Raw genomic sequence first — 8391 nt, 5'->3', positions numbered from 1 at the left:
CCGCGGGGGGCCGGGCCGCCGCCCCAGACCCGTACCGAGGGCTGCCGCAGCAGCTGTGCCGGGAGCACCGGGCATCGTAAGCAGAACGCGGGCGAGCAGCTGGCGCGGGACGGATGAGAATTCATATTCTGGCTTTTGGTTTGGTTTGGATTTTTAGTCGGCCGCGGCAGCTCGGGCAGCGCGCGCTCAGGTCCGTGTGACCGGTACCCCGGTACCGGGCCGAGCACCACCACCCGCCGCCGCCAACCCGGGCCCCGCCCCCTGCGCGCGAGCGGCCCATGGCGCCACGCCCCCGCCGCCCCTCGTGCTGCGGCGGCGCGCAGGCGCGCAGTGGTAGGCCGGAAGTGTGACTGGCGTGTGGGCAGGCCGCGGGGGGAGCGCTCCCGCCCCGTCTGGCTGCCCTGCCGGCCGGGCGCGCCGCGGCCCCGGCAGGATGCTGCCCCTCTCCATCAAGGACGATGAGTACAAGCCGCCCAAGCTTAACCTGCTCAGGAAGGTGTCGGGCTGGTTCAGGTGAGCGGGCCGGGCCGGGCCGGGCGCAGCGGGGGCCGGGGCCGGGGCCGGGGCCCGGGCCCATCCCCCGCGGGAGGGACTGGGGAAGGCTGATGCCGAGGGCGCCTGGGCCGCCCGGCGAGCCGGTCCGGCCTTCTGCCGCTGCCTCCCGCTGTGCCGGCGGCGGGTGACCCGCTGTGTGCTCCGTGCGCAGGTCCATTCTGGCGGACAAGACCTCCCGTAACCTCTTCTTCTTTCTCTGCCTCAATCTGTCCTTCGCCTTCGTGGAGCTGCTTTACGGCATCTGGAGTAACAGGTACCGGGGCGGGGGGGGCGCGGCGCGGGGCGGCCGGCGGGGCGGGAGCGGCTCCCAGCGCGCAGGAAGCGGCGCCTCCCGCCGCGGCCAGTGCCACGTCTGCCTCTCGGCGGGGCCGGGGCCGTGCGGCCGGGCCTGGCCTCCTGGCCCGCCGTCCGGAGGGGGCCGCTCGGCAGAGCGTTGGGGGCTGCTGGGGAGCTTCTCCTGAGCGGGAGCGCTCTCGTGGGTAGCGACCGGCTCCGTCACCCCCTCAGCCGGATCTCGGGGGAAGCGCTCCTGCGTGGGGGCGCGACTCGGCGCGTGATGGAGGAACGCTGCTTTGAAACTGGTGTCTTGCTGGCCGCGCTGCTCGGCTCTTTGCTGAGGAGGAAGCCTGGCCTTGGCGTGAGTTACGGGACCCGGGGATTGTAACCGTTTCGTGACTGCCGGTTGCCACAGAGGTCCTTTGTCTGGGGACGTGGCTTCATTTGTAAGTTGGTAGCTGGGTGGCAAAAACTAGCGGTGCACCAGACATCCACGTCCCTGAGTGAGAAACTGGATTTAACACATCCTGGTATAGCTAAGTGGTACTTTATATAGCACGTAAATTCACAAAGGTGGAATGAACAGGTGGGTCTTGACTACATTGCTACTGAAAAATCTGTAGTAAAATATAAGCGGGAATGCAAAATAGCTTCAGTACTGATGTATGGTGTACAGGTAGAGAACAGGCAATGGTGGTAGTATATCCATCATGCTTTATTCTTGATAGAGAAGTTGTTTGATGGTGGTATTTTTGTCTCTATGTCAGTAGTTCAGTTCGAAGTGGACTGGCATGGGAATGTCATTTAAGCCCAACAGTGTGTCCTTCCCCGTGGAACTTAAAGTAGTCCTTATCAAAAGCTGTAATATGGACACAGATTACTGGGACTCTTCATCAAGAGTCTTGAGTGAATGCAGCAATGCAGATTTGGAAACAGTTGCATCCTAATATTTAACATGTTTCTCTGAATCTCCCAAACTGTACTATAAAATCCTTAACCTTGATTACACTAGTTGCTAGTGTAGTACTAGTGAGAACACAGGGCTATCTTGGGCACAGACTGTATCATGGCAATGTGCTAGACCATCTTGGGTGTGCTTGGTTTTGACTTGCATGTTGATTCATTTTGATTCACTTTTCAGTTGTGTGAGGATTATTGTATGCGTAGCCAGTCTACTCGAATATGGATATTTTTTGTAATAGCTCAGAGGATACAGCAATTTTTCTCAGTGGTTCAGGTATAAAGAGCTTTATGTTCATGTGAGTTTGTTCCAATGTCTGTCTTTTAAGCATATTTTTTTTGATAGTGTGACCAGAAATAAAATCTGTACCAGAAAAAGTCCTGTATGTGAGATAATTAAATGGAGAAACTGAAGTGACACTTCCGAGAAACATGTCACTGAAGAATTGGGCTTACTGGAATTGAGAAGACTCTTATTTCGTTTTGTTCATTATAGACATTACGAATTCAGATTTGTTGGATAATCATTAGTTGGGCCTCTTGTTTCTATTTCAAGTCATTAATATCAGGTATCTTTACATTAAGCCTAGATTTTGGGCTAGAACAAAACAGTATCTTAGCAAGTATCTCTTTCGTAGAGAGGAGTAGCAGAGAATATGATGAGGAATGCCTTCCGTCAAAGCAGATGGTTCATGCCTTGGAAGAACAAACACACAACAAGTAAACAAGGAGCCCTATAGGGAAAATTATTTCATCAGTTTGAAGAGCACAGCTCCTTTGCTTGTCACGTGAGAGATGCAGAAATGGAACGTTTGTGAAGGGCATTTCCTGTATCATCTTGGAGCACTTCTTTATTCCACTGTGGCCTGTCTTGGGTATGGCCAGTGCCTGATGCTGCAAGTGTTTAGAAGCGTCATCTTGAATTCTGTTCTCTCTTGTGTCCTTGATGATGTCAGTGAGTGTAAGATAGCAAGGCTAACAGGCTGCCATGATTATTCAGATGATTCTTCCCTTAACTTCCACAGACTAAGGAATTTCTTTTTAATTGCGATTCTGAAAAGTACACTTCTATCCATTTAAATTTAAGCAGATTGCTGTGAGTTCTTTGACTGGGATATTCTTATCTCAAAATCAAATCTATGATTTCAGCCCCCAAAATTTTTGTCAGCAAGTTCTAAAAGTCTTCAATTTTAATTTCTTTTTTTTTAATTCTTAACTTCTTACATTGTCCTTAGCTTTTGTTTGCCAAGTAGGTTGTTTCCTGAACTCACGTAGCTGTTTTGTCATTTATATGATCCTCTTAGAAATACTGTGGTATGTTGATGTTCCTGAAGCACAGACAACAAAACTGGATGTGGTATTTTGCGAGCTGAGAGCTTGTTTAAAGTTGAAATCTGCTACTTGGGCTGTTCTGTTTTAAAATACTATTATGTGCATACTTGTGTAATTTGGTTTTAAACTTGTGTTATTAAATCAACTGTGGAAGCATCCTCATTTAGATATAATGTGTTTGAGTACAGGGTTTCTACTAGGTTATACTCTGGATGATGTGTTCCAGTTCTAATGGAAGTTCTTGCATACATCCCATGTTGGTAGTGGTTGATTGGATCGCTTGTTTACTTTAGTAACTAATCACTTTGCACCCAGTTTTTTAAGGTCTTGTTAATTTACAGGTGATGTAAAAAAAAACCAACCAAACAAACAAAAACTTGGATGAAATCAGATTGGCCTCTTACTAGGCTTCCTGTCGTTTGTGCAGTTGGATCAGTTATAGCTGTACATACAATACAGAATATGTTTATGCCATGTGGTGAATTGTGTTGCAGACACAGTCTGTACTGACCCCTGTTGATAAATCCACATGCCTCTGGCTACTTGGAGATGTTAGCTTAGGTCTTGAAAGCAGCACAGCTGTGTTGCTGTTGCACCAGGTAAGTCTTGTCTCTGTGAGATTTGAAGGTGTGAGCACAGTGCCATGACAACTTGCTGTATGATTTCTGGTTCTAGACCTACTATGGGATTTTGTTTCAGTAACAGTCCTTACGCAGTCTTCTCTTTCCCAGCAGACTCTACAAAAAAACAAAAAAACAACAAAAAAACCCCAAAACAAAAACCCCAACTCAGAAACCACTAGCTATCTCTGTTTAGCCATGCTTATTCCTTCCATTTCATAATCATTACAAACTTAGGGTTAACTGTCACCCTAAATACCTGCTATCTGAATGTTTGGTGTGTGTGTGGTTTTTTTCCCCACCGGATCTTCCTTAATGCTCAGAACCAAACATAAAATGAGCTGTTTCCCTAGGGATGTCACCTGGTTTTGGGGAGGTGGAAGCTGTGGCCTATACCCTTCAAGAATTTGATAGGGAATTCTGTTGTGCTGCTCCATAGGCATCTAGCTAAAACCTTTGGTCTTCCTTTAAAGTTTGTTCAGAATGACTTCATCTGTTTCCTGCTTTGGTGGCTAGAGCACCTAAGGACAATTTATCATGCCATCACCCTCTGCCTTAAATGTGTTATAGTTGTATGTATACATACCTCTGTATGTGTCCATAAAGTATATATGCAAATCTATAGAGAGCGCAAGACTTTTGTTCTTGTCCTCCAAACCCACTCCTTCCACAGTTGAGTGTTTCATCTGAAACACTTCACATTAATCTTGAAATTGATTTCAGTCAGGTTGAAATGGTTTGGTTTCTTAATGTGAAGTAGTTCAAACTTCGGCCAATGAAACTTTGTATTTGACTTAAATGTGAAAAGGTGGCTATCCTCTAGAACTTGTTACTACCAGTAACTGCTTTTTGTTCTTCAGTTTCTAAGAACTGAGTTGTGTACCTAATTGTTCTTACATAACCAAAGGATTGGGGAAATGGAACTTTTAGGATACTTGTAATAACAAATGCTCATCAGTACCTCAGTATCAAATGTCTCTTCAAATATGAAGCAATTTTTGTGTTGTGATGCACACACTTCCTTGCAGCCTTACAGAACCTGTTTATGATTAGTAGTTTAGTAAAACTTGGCAACTCTTGTGCATGGTGTTAAATCCAGTTTACATACAGCCTACAAACTGATACGAGTTCTACTGACCAGGTAACTTGTGAACTAAGTTAAGTTGCTTTGAACTTTGTAGGGTAAAACATCATGCTAAACTTTTCCTCTGTTTGTCAGTCAAGGCTGTAGTTGTGCATTGGTCATTGAAATAAACCATTTAAGAAGTGGTCTTTTAGCCTTTGCTTCCTTCAGCTTCTAGATCAAAGAGGAGTGTGTCTTCTAGTCAATACCTTGCAGCTGATAAGGCAAAGATTTGAGGACTGATAAGGTTTATAAGCAATTGCTCATCATTGTTCTAATACCACTATTTTTGAACTGGAATTAGCTTGGATCCATTCAGCTGAAAACACAGATGGAGCAAGTATTTACTTGCTTTTATTTCTCTGTGGACATATTCCAGTCAAACTAAAAGAGTAATGGTGATCACCAGCAAAAGGAGCAAATGATTGCTATCGTTACGCTTAGCAAAATGAAGAGGCAGCCATCCATAGCAACTTAGCACTTCTGTCCATGTTTTTATTTTTTAAAATCGTTGATAGAGCTCTGTGCTCTCAGGAGTACTATTGTTGCTTCCTTTGATTTAGTGTAGCTTCACCACAGTATGTTAACCTTGGATGTGTGTGATCCCAGTAGAGATCCGGATGCTGGAAACCTTGCTTTTTGCTGTGAAGTAATGTAGTTACTTATCCCCCTCTCATCATGGTCTGTAATAGTGAGAAGAACTAGATGCGTCTTGGATAAATTCTATACCTGTTTATGATGCAGGCTAAAACACTGGCTGAAGGTTTGTGATTGGAAATTTGGAGACTGAGCAGCAATAAGTTAAAAAGAATGTAGGTGTGGTGCTTTGGCAATGCCATCAGGGACTGGCTTCTCTGCTCAGATAAAATGTAAAAACAGCCATCTTTTGCATTTACATCTATTTAGGAAAGGTATGTAGTAGTCAAAAGCACTTAAGGAGTATATTGCTTGCTGTTCTGCTTTTATTTCAGGCAAAAAAGAATGTGATCTTAGAATTCCCTGTGTACTGAAACTCCATTTTTTCAGCCTGCCCTACTCAGAAAGTGTCAGGTTGCTGCAGTGTGAATGAACATCAAAGACAAATTCTCATCTGGTGATGTGTTAGTTCTTAAGTAAGATGCTTGAGAGGAAAACGGCTATGCTGAAGTAGACTTTACAGTCTTGGAATGTTTGACATAATGAACTAAGATTATAAGTGGAAGACTTCAGTCTTTACAGGGCTAAAATACTTTGTCACAGGCATACGTTTGTCAAAATTTTATGAAACTTTATTTTGATTGATTCATTGCTGGTTTTTTACTGCAGACATTAAAGAATTTTTGACCAATTCTTCCTATGGGTGAAAACTTCCAAAGTATCAAGTTTGAAAATGGATTTGAGAATATTGCTTTTGTAATCGCTTAGTGCCATCGCTATGGTGGTATTGATAGTCTTCAGCAGAACAGTTTTAGTGTTATTGAACTAGTTACCCTATATATACACTGTGTATAATAGATTCTCAAAAGCAGTATCTTTACACCCAATTTTCTTTTTTAACTAGATGTGAAACACTACTTTTACAAACTTATGTAGGGTCAGTATTTAAACGCAGCTTGTGTGTATACACTTTTCTAGCTGATTTTGCTCATATGGTCAAACTATAAATCAAAATATAAGAACAAATACCTGCCACTAGAATTGTGCTGGCTAGAGATGCGGCTGTGGGTATATCTACTCCAGGGGCTTTGGCTTTTGTCAGTGGAAACCACCCTGCACTACCATCAAAATCATATATTAGGAAGATTTCTTTTGCCAAGCACTCTTCCAAAGTGCCTTCCCAAAGCTGACAAAGGCAGTTTTGTCATCATATTTGTGTTGGTGATCTACTGAGCATTTCTCCTCTGTGCTAGCAAAACCACGCCTGAAGCTTAGACACACAGTGTATTCTGCTAGTGTGTAAAAGATTAAATGCAAATGCTGTTTTTTTCATACTGAACATGTAGCATGTGGAACATAACTTTTTTTTTTTTTTTCTGTTCTTTTCCAGTTTAGGTCTAATATCAGATTCTTTTCATATGTTTTTTGACTGTACTGCTTTATTGGCTGGATTAGCAGCTTCGGTTATTTCAAAATGGAGGTCAAATGATGCTTTCTCATATGGGTAAGAAACTTCAGGCTGTTACCTTAATGTATTTTAGTAAATATCTAGGTAGTCGTTTTTCACTGTATGAACAAAACCTCTTTTTGCAGAACATGGAAAAGCTATGTTGAAAGTGTGGGGTTTTAAGGTGAGTTATGTAAACCTTTAAGTTAACAACCCCTTAGAAATAGTAAAAATGTGAAGGCATTGCTTTTCGGGGGCAGATTTATCACTTCTAAGATCGCTGTGATCATACTAGTGGAAACAAGTTACACAGCAGGAAGTTGCCCTGCATTGTCATGTGCTAATGGCACCAGTGAAGTTAGAGCAGCTGCATCATGGGGCATCATGGGTTTGTCCTCACAGTGCAGTGAGGTGCGTTACAGGGAATTTCAGTCTGCTGATGCCCCATGTCTTCTTCGGAACAGAAAGTTAGGACTGAAAGGAGTTCAGTCTCAGTGATGCTGCACTTGAGATTGTAAGCTATGCTTCTCAGAACCAGCAGGATTGAACAGCTGTGACTACCATTAACACAGATCCTCAAGGCTGAGGTATATCGTCCCATACCACCCTTCATGGATAGAGCTGCTGCAGCTGGTTCTGTTTCAAGGGCACTTGGTTCCACTGCACATTGCAGTTGTGCCCTGTAAAACAATACTGGTGATACAATATTATTAATTGGTCATACTGATTAATTAACAGCAAATGAACTGTAACATGGGTTGTTGCATTCCCCATAGCATTACTGACCTGAATGTCAGCATTTAGCTTCAGCTGCCTCGCCTAAGCATGGATCATGTAGTTTGAAACTTAACAGCACTGTTTAATTAAGGTGGAAACTCCAGTGTGCCTAGAAATCAATTTAGGAAGAATTGATTGTACCAAGAACTAATTGCAGTGAAAGCAGGTTCTGTATTAATTACTGCTATGCATTTAAACAGCTGGTGTTCCATTTATTAGAGAACAGCCACACTTTATTAAGTCTGATGTTTGCTACATTGGAATTACATGTTATTCTAACCTGGCTGGTTTTAATTGAAAAAATTTCGTAGCTGAAATAATTAATTTCTTCTCAAAACTTTTACTAAAAATCCCCCTACCAGAGGGGGAATGAATTACTGTATGGCTGTTTGACATTCAACAGAACTTTGTATCAGCAGACTTTGATTACATCTCGTATGCTTATCTTACTTTGTGGCTTCCAAGTATAAGTTTATACCATAACTTCCAGTACAGAGGATCTTAAATGGGAAGATGTTGACATACTGAAAGTTTTCTTTCATCTAGATCTGGTAATGGCTGATCTGGATCAGGTAATTTCTGTGAAAATACAACATAATGAATTTCATATACTTATCTGTAGTTTACATACTGCATCTTCCATTTAGCAAGTCCCTGTGTAATAC

The 8391-nt window shown here is 43.3% G+C and overlaps 1 protein-coding gene across 3 annotated transcripts in view; it reads left to right on the top strand.

Annotated features, from left to right (window-relative positions):
* The first annotated feature begins 28 nt into the window (after positions 1-28).
* Positions 29-8391, top strand: part of SLC30A7 (solute carrier family 30 member 7) — a 35167-nt gene continuing 26804 nt past the window's right edge. The window contains exons 1-3 of one of the 3 annotated variants that reach the window (XM_030031971.2): positions 29-513; positions 707-808; positions 6898-7006. In XM_030031971.2, the coding sequence (XP_029887831.1) occupies positions 459-513; positions 707-808; positions 6898-7006 (266 nt within the window). In that variant the 5' untranslated portion in view covers positions 29-458. Of the gene's footprint in view, positions 514-706; positions 809-952; positions 1193-6892; positions 7007-8391 lie in introns of those variants that run through there. The other 2 variants (XM_030031970.2, XM_030031973.2) reach the window with 2 other exon arrangements.

This window comes from Aquila chrysaetos, chromosome 12, assembly GCF_900496995.4.
Source record: "Aquila chrysaetos chrysaetos chromosome 12, bAquChr1.4, whole genome shotgun sequence".
In the NCBI taxonomy this organism is placed as follows: Eukaryota; Metazoa; Chordata; class Aves; order Accipitriformes; family Accipitridae; genus Aquila; species Aquila chrysaetos.
Note: the sequence above shows the minus strand (reverse complement) of the source record. Positions and strands in the feature narration are given on the sequence as shown.